General features: G+C 44.6%; 1 protein-coding gene across 2 annotated transcripts in view; it reads left to right on the forward strand.

The window, feature by feature from the left end:
• The window catches only part of LOC117403401 (angiopoietin-related protein 7-like), a 99,405-nt gene that overhangs the window by 67,141 nt on the left and 12,222 nt on the right, over positions 1 to 20,042 (forward strand). For both annotated transcript variants that reach the window (XM_034921440.2, XM_059024328.1), the window contains 3 exons: positions 15,823 to 15,960; positions 16,246 to 16,462; positions 17,145 to 17,340. In XM_034921440.2, the coding sequence (XP_034777331.2) occupies positions 15,823 to 15,960; positions 16,246 to 16,462; positions 17,145 to 17,340 (551 nt within the window). The remainder of the gene's footprint in view (positions 1 to 15,822; positions 15,961 to 16,245; positions 16,463 to 17,144; positions 17,341 to 20,042) is intronic.

Raw genomic sequence — 20,042 nt, forward strand, 5'->3', positions numbered from 1 at the left:
CCTCCAGCAGCTCCGCTAGTGCGTTGCGATCCATATCCCGTATCTGAGACCACGTGTGGCAAAGTGGCTGCTGAGTGAGAACAGGTGCAGAGGTGATGCAGTGCGGAAATAATCACAACCAGAAACTGTAATCTGTTTGGGAAAAAAAAGGTATTTTATTTTTATAATCCCGGTCTGGCAACCAAACAATAAACCTCTGGCAATACACACCAATGTGTAATGCACGGAGGTAACAATAATAATGGGTTGCAGCCCAAATAATAAACACACGTTATCTGCCCCACAAAAATACTGAACACGGTCACCAGTCCGGGTGCGTGCCGTAGTGCTCTGGTGGGTGATAACAATTTATTAAGTGACTGTGGTGTAGTGTTGTTCCAGGTCAGTGCTGGCCCTCGGCGACAGCTCCGGATACGTGTTAGCCGTCTAGTGATTCACAAACAAAGACAAATACTAACAACGACAAACAAACTAAACACTATCAAATACTTTTTAAGTTTCTCTGGGTCTCTCCCAGTCCTTCCAGTTTCTAGGTCTCCAAAAACCAAGCGAAGGAGTAGATTGCGATTCTCCGTCCCCTTTTATGCTATGAAGCATGACCCCTTGGTAAACGAGTGCAGCTATCTCTACAATCCGCAGCTGCTACGTTGTTTCCCTTCCGGGTCAATACGTTCCTGCAATGGAGTCTCGCCTTCTTCCAGACTGACCGACTTCACGACCCTGGGAAAGAACTCCAAGGAACTCTACTTTCGCTGCTTAGCGCCCTCACAGGCCAGGAGGGAGATTTACAACAAAGATTCATTATATTTCTGTCACAGGGAGATACTGAAATTGAAGAAGGAATCTATGAAAAAGACCTAGGAGTTTATATTGACTCAGAAATGTCTTCATCTAGACAATGTGGGGAAGCTATAAAAAAAGGCCAACAAGATGCTCGGATATATAGTGAAAAGTGTTGAATTTAAATCAAGGGAAGTAATGTTAAAACTTTACAATGTATTAGTAAGACCTCATCTAGAATACTGTGTTCAGTTTTGGTCACCTCGCTACAAAAGGATATTGTTGCTCTAGAAAGAGTGCAAAGAAGAGCGACCAGAATTATTCCGGGTTTAAAAGGCATGTCATATGCAGACAGGCTAAAATAATTTAATCTATTCTTGAACAAAGAAGACTACGCAGCAATCTGATTCAAGCATTCCAAATTCTAAAAGGTATTGACAATGTCAACCCAAGAGACTTTTTCGACCTGAAAAAACAAACAAGGACCAGGGGTCACAAGTGAAGATTAGATAAAGGGGCATTCAGAACAGAAAATAGGAGCCACTTTTTTACACAGAGAATTGTGGGAATCTGGAACCAACTTCCCTGTAATGTTGTTGAAGCTGACACCCTGGGATCCTTCAAGAAGCTGCTTGATGAGACTCTGGGATCAATAAGCTACTAGCAACCAAACGATGGGCCAAATGGCCTCCTCTCGATTGTAAACTTTCTTATGTTCTTAAAACACATTGAACCCAATGACTGAAGAAAAATAAAGTAGAATAAAAATAGTTGGCGCGCAGCCTCATCCTTTGGAGCATCCCGGTGCCGCCTGTTAAAAAACAAAGAATAAAATAATAAATCTATGAGTCGTGTTCATCCTGGTGAACAAAATATATTTGGCAGAGGAGCATCGTCTATTCCCAACCCCAGAGGAGAGCTAAAAAGCTAAAAAACTGGTGCGTGTGTTCATCCTGGTGAACAAAACCAAGTTGTCAAAAAGAAAAATGATGTGTGAATACATATATAATCATGGCCTACACCACTTCACACATTTTGTTGAATGTGAAAAAAATATAAAAATAAAAAATAGTGAACTCCCCCCCCCAAAAATCTATATCACATAATGTGATGTCTAATTTTTAGTGACTAAAGGTAATGGAGAGAAGAAAAAAAAACCTAAAAGGAAAAAATCTCCGGGGGCCTTAGACTAGAGTCTTGCATCGTGCTGGGTGCCCATGGGTGACCCACAAAGTGGGTGGGTTCGGGTCGAAATGTGAACTTTTTCGCAGTTCGGGTGCGTGTCAGAAAATGTCATTTTCGGGTCAGACTCGGGTCTGAATTTGAATCACCCAAGTAATGTATCATGGGGCAAGTTCAGCATGGAAGAGGGGGTCTTGGTTTCAGTTCAACTCCTCCTACATGGCACAAGGCGGCCCCAGCTCAAAGAAGGAAGCTGGTAGTCAACGAGGTGCAAAAGCAGGAGGAGAGGATGAGGTGTATAAAGGCCATTTCCCAGGCCAAACAGGGAGAATGGATGAGATGGGAGAGTGTGGAACAACGCAAGATTGGCTGGCAAGACCTATGGTCAATGGAACAGAGCAGGATCAGTTTCCTCATCAGGTCAACATATGATGTTCTCCCATCACCACAGAACCTAAACCTCTGGGTAGGAGAGGATCCCTCATGTCCTTTGTGTTCATCACCTGCAACATTAAGGCACATTTTGACAGGATGTAAGGTGGCTCTTAGCCAAGGACGGTTTACTTGGCGCCATGACCAGGTGCTGCGATGTTTGGCCTTAGCATTGGAAGACAAGCGTAACATGACCAATAAGTTGCCACCTGTTCCATCAAAACATTACACACAAAAGACAACATTCCTCCGCCCAGGAGAGCAACCACCAAGAAAAGGTGTTAAAACCAATCCTCGCCCAGGACAACTGGAAGCTGCTAGAGACTGGAATATGCTGGCAGATGTTGGTCAACGGCTTATTTTTCCACCTGAGATTGCCACCACTAACCTTCGACCAGATATTGTCTTGTGGTCTGGATCAGCACGCCTTGTTCACCTGGTAGAGTTAACAGTGCCATGGGAGGACGCTGTAGATGAGGCGTATGAGAGGAAGAAACTGCGGTATGCTCAACTAGCCACTGAAGCGGAACAGCGAGGATGGAGAGTTCGGGTTTACCCAGTGGAAGTGGGTTGTCGAGGATTTGTGGCACACTCTACAACCCGGTTTCTCAGAGACGTCGGATTCAGTGGCCAAGAGTTGCGTCGCACAGTGAAGAACTTATCTGAAGCAGCAGAGAGGAGCAGCAACTGGCTGTGGTTGAGACGGAAAGATTCTGGCTGGGGACAGGTAAGTAAGCTGGGCTGAGTTGAGTGGGGGACGGAGGGGGGTGATGCTGGGACGCCAGAATCACCGTCGAGCCCTCTTGAGGTGTCGTGGGCTAGTCGACGAAACACTGAGGATGGAAGGTGCCCACTTGAAAACCCCAGAGATGTACCCTACTTAGCTCAATCCAGACGGTTGTCATGCTGATGCGCTGGGGAGGCCGCACTTTGGTTGATCCCCGGAGCCAGCATCGCAGCCGTTGTGTGTGCTGATGCGCCAGGGAGGCAAAATAAGCTGATCCCTGGAGCCAGCATTACACTTCAGCCATTAACACCAGACAGAAGGATATCTACATCATCATATGGAAGGAAACGTAAATGGATGGAGACGCATATGGATCACATTAGTTTACTGTAAAGCTACGTCTTAGTTGGTGCTTATCTTGGCGAGAGCCGAGTTCAAATCAGCATGAAGTTTTAACATCTACTCTCGTGTAATGGAAATCATTAGAAGGTAAATGTACCGGTATTTCCTGCACTGAAGCAGGAGGTGATTAGAGAGGAGTCAGCTGACTAAGCAGTGTTCTCGCTTGTTTGATATGTTGCAATATCCTTTATCACGTCTGGTTGGTGATATTGAAAATGCTTGTGGATGAGGTAAAACAAAAGATAGCTCAGGGTTTATATCATGTGGTGGATAATAATTCGAGAGGTAAATCACAAGTGTGGAATTCTTGTGGAATCCTAGCGAATGAAAATAATGAACATGTGACTGGATTCGTTGCTTGTAAAATCTGTCATTATGTTTTTGTAAACGACAGCCACAAAACTGGTACATCATCCCTGCGAAAGCACAGGTGTAACTCTGTGGCGGGGTACACCTGCCCCTGTGCATATTTTGTGTTATATGTATGTATGTAGTGGTGCACGGGTGTGTGTGTTTGGGGAATATAGAGGTGGCAGGGAGGAAGCTCCTTTGCCATCTGGAATGAATTTCTGTAGTGAAAATGTTTGTTTGTATTGTTTTGTGAGCATATTGATTTATGTACTTAAAACAGTAAGTATATACACAAGAGCCTATCATCAAGCAGGATTCTGTTTGCAGATTTCTTTGTGAATTTTTTTCATGAACAACAATAACCCAATTCGGATAACAATGCCCTTCCCACTCGAGAGGACAGAGCGCGCATCGCCAAAGCAGCAGTCCTGAAATCGATGCAAGATCATCCCAGCATTCATTATCATTTCAATAAAACATACACATATCTCAATATAACTCTGTCTGCTACGCGGTGTCCCAAAACATCCAGCACATTTGTGTGGTTCCACGTCCGACACTCCGAGGTAGGATAGAAGGTGAGAGACTGGTGTGATAAGTTTGATACAGACTGAGCTGAAACAACGTAGCAAAACATTGGAGTAGAAATGCGGCGTTTGGAAAGACTTACTTATTATTATTATTATTATTATTTATTTCTTAGCAGATGCCCTTATCCAGGGCGACTTACAATCATAAGCAAATACATTTCAAGTGTTGTAAAGTGTGATGTTATGTTATGATCCTGTGTTACGATAACGACGATGAAACAATTGAATTTATTTCTCCTGTTATCTTGTTGTGCGTGATTGCTCTTGCATTTGGCTACGCCCATGGCATTGATGCATACCTGATGGTGCATTTGAAATGTGTCACAGAGCTGTGTCTAAGAGCGAAGCTGAAACCAATCTAAAAAAAGTTACTTTTTGCACTAACGAGGTGTCGCAGTCCTGAACTTGATGTTATGCATTTCAAGGTAACACTGACTAAATTTACGTTCCTACTTTGGGAATTTTGAGCATAAAGTTAATGGAACAAGGACTTTGGCAAAAGAGTGACTGGAATGAATGAATGCTGCAAATGACACATTGCAACATTTGTAAGATGGATGTTGATTTTGGACGATTCCTGTCAGGATGTTTTCCTGACAAATCTTGGAACTGGGTCTATGATTGTAAGAGACAAATCTATGATGCGAAGGTAATCGACAACATCGATACAAGCGGTGGGGATACATAACCAAACAAACGACAAACAGTAATTCAAAGGTAAGGCAGCACTGAAGTTGTGACATAGGTTTATATTCAATGGCAAAAACTTTGTTAAAGTAGCGTTAAGGTTTGTTTGCAAATGTCCAAAAGGTTAGGAAATTGCAAGTTAAGGTAGCCAAGCAACCTTAACTCTGCACCCTTATGTGTATGTTTACTGTCACACTTGACATCACATATGGCATCATCAATGACATGGGCAATGACATCACTAAGCACATGACAAATTCTCCCCAAAGACTGGCCATACGGAAGTCATTGTGATTGGTAACATGTTCAGTAACTGCATTCCCACAATCTTTGCTGTCAAGCTCATTATTTTACCAGTGTTCTAAATAAAACCAATTAACACAGAATACAGTAGAGCGAATTAATTAGTTGGGACCTTTCACAAGCCATATTTCTCCAAACTCTAATACTGGAATCCACAACATTGGCTTTCTTGTATGAACTACACTGTTTCACATGGCAAAAGGAGTCACTGCATTTTCTACAGTATTATTATTCATTTTATTTTTGCACTGTTACCCATTCTTCTTTCAGACTTTACAGTTCAGTAAGAATTCTTGCTAACATAATCTTATGGCTGGAAGCCAATTATGACATTGAAATGTTTAGGTAGAATTAGATTTCTGCAGTTCAATGAAGTACATAAAGCAGAAGTGGATTGCATTGCGTGGATTTTATGCTTCCAAGAAACATAAAACACTGTGTTGTGTACCACAGTATACATGGAGCAGCAGTATACCATACAGTACTACAGAAGGTTCCTTTTCTATTTCACTGGTGCCTTCTGAGTGAAATTTAATGGAAAGTGTTATCTTACATGTAGGGTTTCACATATTGCATGTCCCATCCATTTTCAGGTACTCCTTTCCACTCATCACTACATACCTCAACATGAATTACACATTTCTGAGAACATGGAAATCTGTTGTTGGTTAAAGCACATTTCGACATCAAAGATAATGCAGTTACTGAACATGTTACCAATCACAATGACTTCCGTATGGCCAGTCTTCGGGGAGAATTTGTCATGTGCTTAGTGATGTCATTGCCCATGTCATTGATGATTTCATATGTGATTTCAAGTGTGACAGGAAACATACTGTGACAAGGAATGACCGAGGTTGCGGCTCAGAGACAGTTTAAAAGTTCAAAATAAAGTTTTTAATTCACAAAAATACAAAATAAACAGGCACAAGGGCCAAACAAAAAGGTTTCAAACAGAAAATACACACAAAACAAAACTTACAAATAAAGCTTCCAGGCTGGGCGTTGCCTTCACTGGTTTAGCAAAAATGAAAAAAACAGCACATACAGAAAAACACAGTTGCTTCCTCTCCTAAAACTCTCTCCCCCAAATGGGAGGCTGAGGCCTCCTTTTATACCAGGTGGCTGGGTCCTTAATTAGATAATTAATTAACCGATTGCTCCCACCTGACACAATCAACCTGGGCAGGGAGGAGAATTTAACTCTTTCCCTGCCAGTATTTCTAAGGGCAGAGCCCTGCTCTGCCACACACCTCCCTCCACGTACAAAGTACGGAGGCCGCAATCGGCCAAACTCCCCCCCCCCCCCCTTGAACCCAAGCCCTCCCCACAAGAGTCCCCTTATGTCCCTTGGGTGGGCTATTTCAACGGGCGGTGGTGGGCGGGGTTGATGCCGGATCACCCAAGCTTCCTTCAATAGCGGGGGCCCCGGACCTTCAAGGCCCATGAACGCTGGTAGGGAACCTGGAACGTCTCCCTCTGGTGGCAGAGGCAGGAACGGCGTCCCGTCTCCCTCTGGTGGCGGAGGCAGGAACGGCGGCCCGACCCCCTCTGGTGGCGGAGGCAGGAACGGCGGCCCGACGCCCTCTGGTGGCGGAGGCAGGAACGGCGGCCCGATGCCCTCTGCTGTCGGAGGCGGGAACGGCAGCTCGTCTCCCTCTGCTGGCGGAGGCGAGAACGGCAGCTCGTCTCCCTCTTCTGGCGGAGGCGGGAACGGCAGCTCGTCTCCCTCTGCTGGCGGAGGCGAGAACGGCAGCTCGTCTCCCTCTGCTGGCGTAGGCGGGAACGGCAGCTCGTCTCCCTCTGCTGGCGGAGGCGGGAACGGCAGCTCGTCTCCCTCTGCTGGCGGAGGCGGGAACGGCAGCTCGTCTCCCTCTGCTGGCGGAGGCGGGAACGGCGGCTCGTCTCCCTCTGCTGGCGGAGGCGGGAACGGCGGCTCGTCTCCCACTGCTGGCGGAGGCGGGAACAACGGCTCGTCTCCCTCTGCTGGCGGAGGCGGGAACAAGGGCTCGTCTCCCTCTGCTGGCGGAGGCGGGAACAACGGCTCGTCTCCCTCTGCTGGCGGAGGCGGGAACGGCGGCTCGTCTCCCTCTGCTGGCGGAGGCGGGAACGGCGGCTCGTCTCCCTCTGCTGGCGGAGGCGGGAACGGCGGCTCGTCTCCCTCTGCTGGCGGAGGCGGGAACGGCAGCTCGTCTCCCACTGCTGACGGAGGCGGGAACGGCGGCTCGTCTCCCACTGCTGGCGGAGGCGGGAACAATGGCTCGTCTCCCTCTGCTGGCGGAGACGGGAACAAGGGCTCGTCTCCCTCTGCTGGCGGAGGCGGGAACAACGGCTCGTCTCCCTCTGCTGGCGGAGGCGGGAACAGCGGCTCGTCTCCCTCTGCTGGCGGACCCTCTGGGACAACAGGTGGAGACGATGGACCCTCAGGAACAACAGGCGGAGACGACGGCCACTCTGGCAACGGCAGTTCCAGCTCCTCCAGCGGCAACGGTTCCAGACACTCTGGCATTGGCGGTGGTGGCTGTGGCCATTCTAGCGCCCTCTGAAGTCGGGCTGGCACCTCCTGCCGTCGCAGTCGGATGCGCCTCCCCTGAGCTCCTCTCAGCAGCATGTGCAAGGGCTGCTGAGGGGCTTCAGCCTTCTCCCCTTCTGGCTCTCGGGTCCGTGGCTCCTCCCCTTCTGGCTCTCAGGTCACTGGCTCCACCCCCTCTGGCTCTAGGGATGGCAGCTCCACCCCCTATGGCTCGGTATGGCAGCTCCATCCTCTCTGGCTCTCGGGACGGCAGCTCCACCTCTTCTGGCTCTCGGGACGGCAGTTGCAGGGGAACCAGCAGGCATGCTACCTCTGCTGGTGGCGGCGACGGAGGCAAAACCAGCAAGTACTCTCCCTCTGCTGGTGGAGGTGGGAGCGACACACAGTCCTCCCATTGCGATGGAGGTGGAACAGACAGGAACTCTCCCTCTGCTGATGGATGCCTGGACTGTGGACGTTCGGCCTTCCCCCTCTTGGGCTCTGGATGCACCGACTCCCCCCTCTTGGGCTCTGGATGAACCGACTCCCCCCTCTTGGGCTCTGGACGCACCGACTCCCCCCTCTTGGGCTCTGGACATTCGGGCTCCTCCCACTCAGGCGCAGGACATTCGGACTCCTCCCACTCAGAGCAGGACATTCAGGCTCCTCCCACTCCAGGTCTGTGTCCTGTAACAGCTCCGGGCAGTGGTGCTACTCGTGCCCGTACTGCATGCACTGGGTGCACCACTCCTCTTCCTCCCATGTCTTCCTTCCTCTCTGCCTCCTTCTTCTCCCCTGTATTTGCAGCGGCAGCTCCTCCTCCTCCTCTTCATACTGGGTGGGGCAGATGGCCACTGTGTGCCCATATGCCCCACAGCCGGGGCACAACTCTGCCGCGAGCCCTTTTAAAAACAGCTCCCAGTTGTCATCCACCTCCTCCTGGGTCAGCTCCATTTCTCTTTTTTTTCCAAAAAAAACCTCACAAAATTAAAAAAAAAACAACAAAAAATACTGCCCTGAGCCTCCAGGTGGCGTTATCCCACTTCTGAGCACCAAATGTGACAAGGAATGACCGAGGTTGCGGCTCAGAGACAGTTTAAAACAGTTTTTTTCTCCTAAAACTCTCTCTCCCAAATGGGAGGCTGAGGCCTCCTTTTATGCCAGGTGGCTGGGTCCTTAATTGGATAATTAATTAACCGATTGCTCCCACCTGACACAATCAACCTGGGCAGGGAGGAGAATTTAAACCCTTCCCTGCCAGTATTTCTAAGGGCAGAGCCCTGCTCTGCCACACATACCCATAAGGGTGCAGAGTTAAGGTTGCGTGGCTACCTTAACTTGCAATTTCCTAACCTTTTGGACATTTGCAAACAAACCGTAACGTTACTTTAACGAAGTTTTTGCCATTGAATTTCCATAGTTTTGCAGAAGGCATCTTGGAAAATCAAACAACCAACAAGAAGTATGTAAAGATTTTTTTTAAAAGCCAGGTTTATTGAGGCATATTGTTAATCCCTGCCCCTGAGGCTAGAGGAGGGGGGAAAGCAAAGACTGTCCCTGGAGTCCCCAGCAACGGCTGCCCTGGTGGCTGGAGAGGTGGGGACAGCAAGGACTGTACCTGAGGCTGGAGAGGTGGGGGCAGCAAGGACTGTACCTGAGGCTGGAGAGGTGGGGACAGCAAGGACTGTACCTGAGGCTGGAGAGGTGGGGATAGCAAGGACTGTACCTGAGGCTGGAGAGGTGGGGGACAGCAAGGACTGTACCTGAGGCTGAGGACGTGGAAGCAGCAATGGCTGTACCGAGGCTGGAGAGGTAGGGAAAGCAATGGCTGCACCTGAGGCTGGAGAGGTGGGGAAAGCAATGGCTCTGTACCTGAGGCTGGAGAGGTGAGGACAGCAACGGCTGCCTTGGAGGCTGGAGATGTGGCGACAGCAACGGCTGTACCTGAGGCTGGAGAGGTGGGGACAGCAACGGCTGCCTTGGAGGCTGAAGAGGTGGAAGCAGCAACAGCTGTACCTGAGGTTGGAGAGGTCGGGACAGCAACGGCTGCCAGAGAGGCTGCAGATATGGCGACAGCAAGGACTGTACCTGAGGTTGGAGAGGTGGGGACAGCAATGGCTCTATCTGAGGCTGGAAAAGTGGGGAAAGCAATGGCTATACCTAAGGCTGAAGAGCTTGTGACATTATTTGAACAGTACTGCCGGGGAGCAGTTATTCTTCATGTTATGTGGCTCTGTCCACTCTCTCTAGAAAGATCATGTAAGAATCCTGCAGGTTTTTAGGCAGACGGATGCGTTGTGTGCAATTTAAGGTCTTGATGCCATATTGGATTTGCCATTGCTTCTCTCTTCTATCTGTCAGGCGCATCTTTCAAGTCTTGTCAGTTCTTAACTGAATTAGATAGGAGATATTTGGATCAACCACCAAAGGAAAAAAAAGGTTTCTGAAATGTAACAAATATAATTCTGTATAGTGATTTGGATATCTGAAAATGTATATAATAATCTGTGATATACTGTCACAAAGACGGCCGGAGTGGGTGGCGTCAGACCAGAGCCAGGAAATAAACAGAGACTTGGGGTTTTCTAATAAACAGAACAGAAAATAAAAAGTTTGAAACAGAAACACAAAACAGGACACGGCACTGGTAGCCAAAATAAACAGGTAGATAAAACGGACAGACACTAACAAACAGGGATGAACAAACACGGTGAGAAACACTTATTATTATTCTTCTTCTTGTTATTATTTTTATCTCCTCTCTCTCCCGTTCTTTCGCCCTGAACACCCAACCCGAGTGAAAGAAATGTGCATCTATATATACTGTTGTGCTGGGATTCAATTACTAATTAATTATTCACTTGAATCCCAGCACGTGAATTAATTCTGTGCAACCCTCACATATTACATTTAACCAGCATGTGAAGTGATTTGTGCCCTCCTCGTGCCAAAATACAAATCTACATTTTTAAATACACGTGAAACACAGACCCGTTTATATCCCGTGTACCAATCTCTATACACCAACATTAACACACGCACGCAACACACAACATATACAGTGCCTTGCGAAAGTATTCGGCCCCCTTGAACTTTGCGACCTTTTGCCACATTTCAGGCTTCAAACATAAAGATATGAAACTGTAATTTTTTGTGAAGAATCAACAACAAGTGGGACACAATCATGAAGTGGAACGAAATTTATTGGATATTTCAAACTTTTTTAACAAATAAAAAACTGAAAAATTGGGCGTGCAAAATTATTCAGCCCCTTTACTTTCAGTGCAGCAAACTCTCTCCAGAAGTTCAGTGAGGATCTCTGAATGATCCAATGTTGACCTAAATGACTAATGATGATAAATAGAATCCACCTGTGTGTAATCAAGTCTCCGTATAAATGCACCTGCACTGTGATAGTCTCAGAGGTCCGTTTAAAGCGCAGAGAGCATCATGAAGAACAAGGAACACACCAGGCAGGTCCGAGATACTGTTGTGGAGAAGTTTAAAGCCGGATTTGGATACAAAAAGATTTCCCAAGCTTTAAACATCCCAAGGAGCACTGTGCAAGCGATAATATTGAAATGGAAGGAGTATCAGACCACTGCAAATCTACCAAGACCTGGCCGTCCCTCTAAACTTTCAGCTCATACAAGGAGAAGACTGATCAGAGATGCAGCCAAGAGGCCCATGATCACTCTGGATGAACTGCAGAGATCTACAGCTGAGGTGGGAGACTCTGTCCATAGGACAACAATCAGTCGTATACTGCACAAATCTGGCCTTTATGGAAGAGTGGCAAGAAGAAAGCCATTTCTTAAAGATATCCATAAAAAGTGTCGTTTACAGTTTGCCACAAGCCACCTGGGAGACACACCAAACATGTGGAAGAAGGTGCTCTGGTCAGATGAAACCAAAATCGAACTTTTTGGCAACAATGCAAAACGTTATGTTTGGCGTAAAAGCAACACAGCTCATCACCCTGAACACACCATCCCCACTGTCAAACATGGTGGTGGCAGCATCATGGTTTGGGCCTGCTTTTCTTCAGCAGGGACAGGGAAGATGGTTAAAATTGATGAGAAGATGGATGGAGCCAAATACAGGACCATTCTGGAAGAAAACCTGATGGAGTCTGCAAAAGACCTGAGACTGGGACGGAGATTTGTCTTCCAACAAGACAATGATCCAAAACATAAAGCAAAATCTACAATGGAATGGTTCACAAATAAACATATCCAGGTGTTAGAATGGCCAAGTCAAAGTCCAGACCTGAATCCAATCGAGAATCTGTGGAAAGAACTGAAAACTGCTGTTCACAAATGCTCTCCATCCAACCTCACTGAGCTCGAGCTGTTTTGCAAGGAGGAATGGGCAGAAATTTCAGTCTCTCGATGTGCAAAACTGATAGAGACATACCCCAAGCGACTTACAGCTGTAATCGCAGCAAAAGGTGGCGCTACAAAGTATTAACTTAAGGGGGCTGAATAATTTTGCACGCCCAATTTTTCAGTTTTTTATTTGTTAAAAAAGTTTGAAATATCCAATAAATTTCGTTCCACTTCATGATTGTGTCCCACTTGTTGTTGATTCTTCACAAAAAATTACAGTTTCATATCTTTATGTTTGAAGCCTGAAATGTGGCAAAAGGTCGGAAAGTTCAAGGGGGCCGAATACTTTCGCAAGGCACTGTAACACACAAATGCACACAGGGGCGGGGCACATTGCCACATATACTAAGAGTATTTATTAAAAATGAAATGAAAAATGAATATTCTGTCTTGACAAATATTACTACAGTTGTATTGCCACTGTATTAATAATATACTGTATTGTAATGTGTTTATTTATTTATTTATTTATTTATTTTTACTGGCTTTAGACAACTCGCTGCGAATAGTATTTATTTTCTCAATTCAGGCCGATTGATTATCGTCATCAGCCATGTCTTATACTTTCTAAAAAATATATTGTTATTGACCTATTTCATTAACAAAAGTTCAATAACTTTTTATTTTACTCGTGGATGTTCTTCTGCTGTCTGATACATCCTTATTTCAGGGGTTTCTTAAATCAACACAAATGATTAATAATAGCTTTTACCCACCTGTCAGTAAATTACTTTGCGTTGTGAAGAAGGTATCAAACATTCTGTAGCAGTTGAAGAACAACTTCGTGGACCAGCGCGCGCTGTTAATTTCAAAAATCTCAAACGTCCTTTGGCAGCGATCAAGGGCGTAGGTTTGGTTTGAACATTGGTGGGGACACAATTTTGTAGGGGGGCGGAGTCACGGTTGCTAGTGGGGTTTGGGGGCATGCCCCCCCGGGAAGAAATTTTTTAGGAGACAGCTGTTAAATGGTAACTTCTGGTGGCTTGAAATGAATGCTGGACATGAATCGAGGACAATTTGATTGACATGAAGTTGGCTGGTATACACTTAAAACACTATGATAAAGTGTCTCTCCTGGAAGCTGGTTTGACATCCCTGCTGTAGAATTACTAATAACCTGAATTATAACCTATCCCAGCCTTACTGTAAGCTACCAATACCCCTGGCGCTACAAGCATGAGCACATGCATGCTCACGTGCTCTGCCTGCCTCTCCTGTGTCTGTGCTGCTGCTCTTACCTGGGTGCATTGCTTCTTTCAGCTGATAAAATAATAAATTGATGCATGCCATATAGAGAGAAAATATATGGCTATGCTAACTTTATTTGCTGAGTATTACTATACAGCATTAGCCTACTATTATATCACAATGTGCCTCAAACAATAATATATCTAAAAACTGAGTCTAACACTTTCACTGTTATAATCACTAAGCCATTACAGACCTCACCTGCGACCCTGTTGCTTCTCCTGCCTCTGTACTGCTTTTACCAGGTTGCACTGCTTCACTCGCCTGATAAAATGATAAATTGATGCATGCTGTTTAGAGAGAAAGTATGACTCTGCTAACTTCATTAGTAAATTATTTTTACATTTGCTATGAGAATCATTATCAACTGTGTTTATTACTTTAATAACATCTTCCTACTTACACTTTGACTTTTTGTAAAAAAAAAACTTTCTTATGTCCATCTTTCTTTTTTTGGTTGCTATTATGCTTTAGTCACCTAAAGCCAAATTGAAGTGATTAGCTAACGTTAGTTGGATGACGATATCAAAACATGCCAAGTGTGGTTCCTTACTTAGCAGTACTTTTTGAGATACAAAAAGTACTATATAAAAGCGTCTTAATTTTTCTTTAAAAAAAAAAAAAAAAAAAAAAAACAGCTGTTTTTATCGCCACGATGTATCTGAAAAAGTATTTCACCAAATGCTACCCCGTTCACAGGGTTTGCTGAGCCTGTCCGACCACACACACCAATTTTCATGCATATCGATGGGGATTTACCCCCCTTTTGAGCTGGTTGTAAAATCGACATTAAACAGAACCTTCGTTCAAACCCGCGCATACATAATAAATTTTAGGTTGATGGAATCTTGCCGGTAACTGGCTTGTAGATTTGACCAATAAATGAATGTGATGTAAGAGCTTGTATTAGATACTATAGATTTCCTGCCTGAAAAACTTGCAAGTTTTATATTAACTTTCTTATCTTTTTTAACTGACTCTTTTTTTGTTTAACTTACATGTGAAATGTTTTCAGTTTGATAGATGCTTACATCATGGGAATTAAATATGTATTTGTGACAGGGCGAGGAGCCCTGTACATAAAAGGGGGCCGGGCAAAGCCCTGCTGTTAAAGTATTGTTTTGTTTTTATTTTATGGTATCTAAAAAAAAAAAGTATTGTTTATTTATTTTAAAATGGAGTACTCCTCCGCCTCTGTGCAGTTTTTTATTTTGTGTTTGTATTATGATTTATTTATTTGTATATAATGATGGAGAAAGCCATGTGTTTTGTTATTGTTTTGTTTCTGGCAGAGGCGAGATTAGGCAGCTAGTCCTCTGCCAGTGTATAATTAAAAACCCTGTGTAGAAGGTGGCCATCTCCCGAATTAATTAAGTGATTCATTTGTTGTTAAATGGGAGATGGTCACCTGCATTAAAGCCTTCAGCTCTCTGCACTCTGGGTGTGGGAGTACAGAGGAGAGTACCGGAGAGCAAGGGGAGAAAGGAAATTAAAAGTAAAACCAACCATTGTAGCAATAGTGACAGCAATTGCCGTGCCTGACCTAGGATTGTTATTTCTGGTGTTCGTGATTTGTTATTTATCTCTTTTATTTCGCTCTGGAGCAGTGTTTTTTTGTTAAAACCTCATATTTTATTTGTATTAGCGCCATTGCACCAAATCCCTGCAGTGCCCATTTCTTCCTGCATCTGGCCTAAACAGAATTCTGTTTAACAAAATAATTCAGTGATCTATTCATTTATTAAGAATTATGTAACACTGGATGCTGTGAGTTCTTCTCTCTTCGAATGGTGAGTCTGGACAGATCTTCAAATGAGGTTTCCTTCAAACATGACTCTTCCCAATTCCAATATCCATCAAGAGTGAACTAACCCAGGGTGCCACCTAGATATATTCAAGCCTCTTGCTTTCATAGTACTAGGAAGTGCAGTATGCAACTGAGAAGTGACTCATCCTTATATAGCATAATTTGCTGAATTGTTAATGATTAATCTAGTTTAGCTTTCCATGTAGTCAAATTATGTGTGTACTTCAATGTGAATCTTGAAAGGTGTAACAACAATATTACAGAAGCAAGTCTATTAATATATTACACCATTAAATTGCCTCTGGTAACAGCTAACATCGGTGTTAATAAAATAGTATTAACACTACTCACAATAAATAAGGCCACTAATCAAGCAAGAATAGAAATCAGATGATGTTATTGTTTCCTATTAGAAGTACAGCACGTGAAGAACTGCCCCTTAGACTGTGCCTCGATCTATTACAATGGGGTGCGCAGGTCTGGAATCTACACGATTGTACCTTCCATGGGAGGGGTGCCAGTTGAGGTCTTCTGTGACATGGATACTGAAGGTAAGTTTAGCACCATGACTAAACCGAAATAAAGTTGATTGTCTGTTGACCACTGACCCTTCCTACTGTGGAGTTGAACTTGCAACCAAAGCTATGACTTTACAAGGTTAGCATTAGGAGCAGCCCTTTCAGAGAGGCTGATTCAAATACCATACTGTATTAGCCTAGACATTAGCTTGTCATAAGTAGAACTGTGAAAATTATACTAAAGCTAATAGTAGGTAAGGAATTTAAAAACACCAGACTGTCTGAGGCTGCTTTACCCTCCTATTCCCTGCTTGCCAGGTGGAGGGTGGACTGTGATTCAGCGGCGACAGGACGGATCAGTAAACTTCAACCGCAGCTGGAAGGAGTACAAGGAAGGCTTTGGGGATCTGAACACAGAGCTCTGGCTGGGAAACGACCACATCCATGACATCTCGAGCCAGGGGGACTACTCTCTCCGCATTGACCTGGAGGACTGGAATAACAAGCACAAGCATGCACTATATGAGAGCTTCAGGTAGGGACTTGCAATGGAACCGTATCAGTAACTACTGAATGATAAACAGCTAGGACAGTTTGATTTAAAGACACTTGTAGAAACAGTGTACATATTAAGGTCAGAGACTTGTTTTTGGCAAATTTATTTAGGATTGAAAGCAATGGTACACTACACAAAACCAAGATACAACAGCAAGTGTGTGATAAATAATCATTTAATACCAACCCTCGGAGTGGGATGCTTGGATGAACCAATTATGGCTTTTTTCGTATGGGCTGAGATGCAATTATAGTACTTATCCATATATTATAAGCATATTTTATTTTAGATTTTATAAGCCATTTATGCGCAGTAACACACTATGGTTGTACCGAGGTCAAGTCAGTGGGTTGTATAAGGAAGACAACCCACTGACTTGACCTCGGTACAACCATACCTTCTTGTGTGTTATAGCATACACATTATTTAATAGTAAAGTATGTTAAAGTTTTACAATAACACAGATTTAAGAAGTGTGGTATACTTTATGTTGGAAATACTGCTTGCAGTGAAACATGATTAGGTAAGAAATTAGCATAGTAAAGTGATGAACGCTTGGGGCATAAACGTACTACATAGTTTGAAACGTAATATTTATTCTATATGTAATGTTGGGATTATGTGATTTAACCAAGCCCCACCTACTTTTTACTTCTGACAGTGTTGAGGAGGAAGCTAACCACTACAGACTGCATGTGAACGGGTTCAGTGGGACAGTGGAGGACTCCTTCAGCTGGTATCACAACAAGCGCAGTTTCAGCACTCCAGATACTGGAAACATCTGTGCCGAGATCTCTCATGGGGGGTGGTGGTATCATCAGTGTTTCTTTACCAACCTCAATGGAGTCTATTACAAGGTACATTATCAGTTAACCCAGGGCAACAACCTCAGCCTCCTTTCCTACAACAATTACTAATGGTTAGTCACGGTACGGCATTTCATTACTTAAATACACCTGTGTTTACCTGTGTTGTCTCAATTTCTTATATATTTTCCTCCATCTCCTGCCACCAAAACTTAAGGATAAAATGGTTTTGCTGTCTTTTCTCTGCAATAATGCATACCAACTGAGGCAGCCAAGTACTACATAATAGCGTAATATTTTTCTGCACTTTTCTGAGATTCAAAATCTGTCCTTCCTTATGCTAACTGCAATGGCATTTCGATTTTACCTAATAATATAGGGCCTTGCTCTCCCCCCCTCCATACCTGACACACCTTGTCTGAGCCAGTGAGGCAGCATGGGTACCAATGGCTGGTATTAAAGACATACTTTATATCATATACATTTTACACCTGTAATATCCTATAATTTGTGTTTAATAGAATTACCTATTTTTGTTTCTGCTTCGATCATTATTTGACATGCTTACTAACGTTAGGTTATTACCATAATCCTTGTTCCCTGAAATAGAAATGTAACCACTACCGAATGGGTACTTTCCTCTAAAGACCCCGAAACCTGAATAGATATACCAAAGCTGCACATCAGCACCTGTGACGCAGTCATGACCAACCCGGAGGGCATAAGATAACTGCAGACACAGCTACCGGCATCATTTTTCCTTCAAGCATGCTGCAATCAAGGAAGCAGCGACCTTGAAGGTTAATGGTTACATTTCTAGTTCAAGGAACCAGGGTTATGATAAATAACCTAATGGGTGAGTGTACCAAAGCTGTCGCAAGGGCAATATTGTAGAACGACTGGAATGCTACAAGGCTAAGCTGAGGTTGCCTTGTGCGTTACCATTCGGAACACCAGTAACAAGAAGCTTGGGCTAAAAAATTTAGGGAGAAACTCACCTCTATGTTATGTTGTAAGGGTTGACCTTGAAGCCGCCCTCAATACTCGTAAAGGTATGGGGAGTAGACCACACCGCTGCATTGGAGGGGGCAAGTTGGTCAGCTCTTAGGCAGTCCTGCATGTGTCTGCCATCCATTTGGACAGCCTCGCATAGAGAAGGCTTGACCATGGGACTATGTCCCAGATCAGACAACATATCGTCCGGACTGCCTCCAACTGTCCTGTCAACATAGCACGCCAGAGCTCGCACTGAGAAGAGCGCTTGGAGCTGCAGCTCCCTGTCAGACTGGAAGGAGGTGGAAAGAAACCACCAATTCCACAGACTGGTTGACATGAAATGCCGAGACAGTGTTTGGCAAAAAGCAGGACTGGTACAGAGCGTAACCCTTGTCCTGGCCTCTGTAAAAATTAAGTAGGTTCTCACTAAGAGAAAACCTGCATCTCACTCACCCTCTTTGCGAAGGTGATAGCAAGTAAACTATTCTTGAGTGATGACATTTCAGCTCAGTTGGAATGCATGGGCTCAAATGGAGACTTCAAGAGTGCATTGAGCACCACGTTTAACCTCCAGCGATGAAAAATGTCCTTCATTAGGTGGCCACAACCGCTGAACCACTTTAAAAAATGTTGCCCTGCCAGGAAGCTGAGCTCCTTGGGAGACAGAGTCAATTTTTCATGGCAAGCCGAATGACTGCCAGATAGACCTTTAATGTAATAGGGAATTCCTCTCATCAAACAGGTCCTGCAAAACTGCAATAATACTGCCATGGGACAAGTCATGGGGTCAAATCCATGAGGCAGATTATTATTATTATTTATTTCTTAGCAGACGCCCTTATCCAGGGCGACTTACAATCGTAAGCAAATACATTAAGTGTTACAATACAAGTAATACAATAAGAGCAAGAAATACAATAACTTTTGTTCAAGCAAAGTACAAGTGTGACAAACCACAATTCAATAATACAGCAGATAATAGTGATAGTTATTAATATTATTATTTATTTCTTAGCAGACGCCCTTATCCAGGTCGACTTACAATCGCAAGCAAATACAAAATACATTCAAGTGTTACAATACAAGTAATACAATAAGAGCAAGAAATACAATAATTTTTGTTCAAGTGTGACAAACCACAATTCAATAATACAGCAGATAATAGTGATAGTTACATCAGGATATGATTAAATAGTGATAGTTACATCAGGATGTGATTAAATACAAAGTACTACAGGTTAAACACTTGGCAGATTACAGTATTCTGAAGTACAGGATTAAATGCAGTAAAATAGGGGGCAGATAAGAGCAAAATAAAGCACATTTGAATGAAGGGTGATAGTGTCCCAGGATACAAACAGAGGAGTTCTACAGGTGCTCTTTGAAGAGGTGAGTCTTAAGGAGGCGCCGGAATGTGGTCAGGGACTGGGCAGTCCTGACATCTGTAGGAAGGTCATTCCACCACTGCGGAGCAAGGGTAGAGAAGGAGCAGGCTCTAGAGGCAGGGGAGCGTAGCGGAGGTAGAGCCAGTCTTCTAGTGCAGGCGGAGCGGAGAGGTCGAGTGGGGGTGTAGGGAGAGATGAGGGTCTGGAGGTAGCTGGGTGCAGTCTGGTCAAGGCATCTGTAGGCGAGTACAAGAGTCTTGAACTGGATGTGAGCGGTGATCGGGAGCCAGTGGAGCGAGCGGAGTAGTGGAGTAGCGTGGGCGAAGCGAGGCAGAGAGAACACCAGGCGGGCAGCAGAGTTCTGGATGAGCT

This window comes from Acipenser ruthenus, chromosome 5 (assembly GCF_902713425.1).
Source record: "Acipenser ruthenus chromosome 5, fAciRut3.2 maternal haplotype, whole genome shotgun sequence".
Lineage (NCBI taxonomy): Eukaryota > Metazoa > Chordata > Actinopteri > Acipenseriformes > Acipenseridae > Acipenser > Acipenser ruthenus.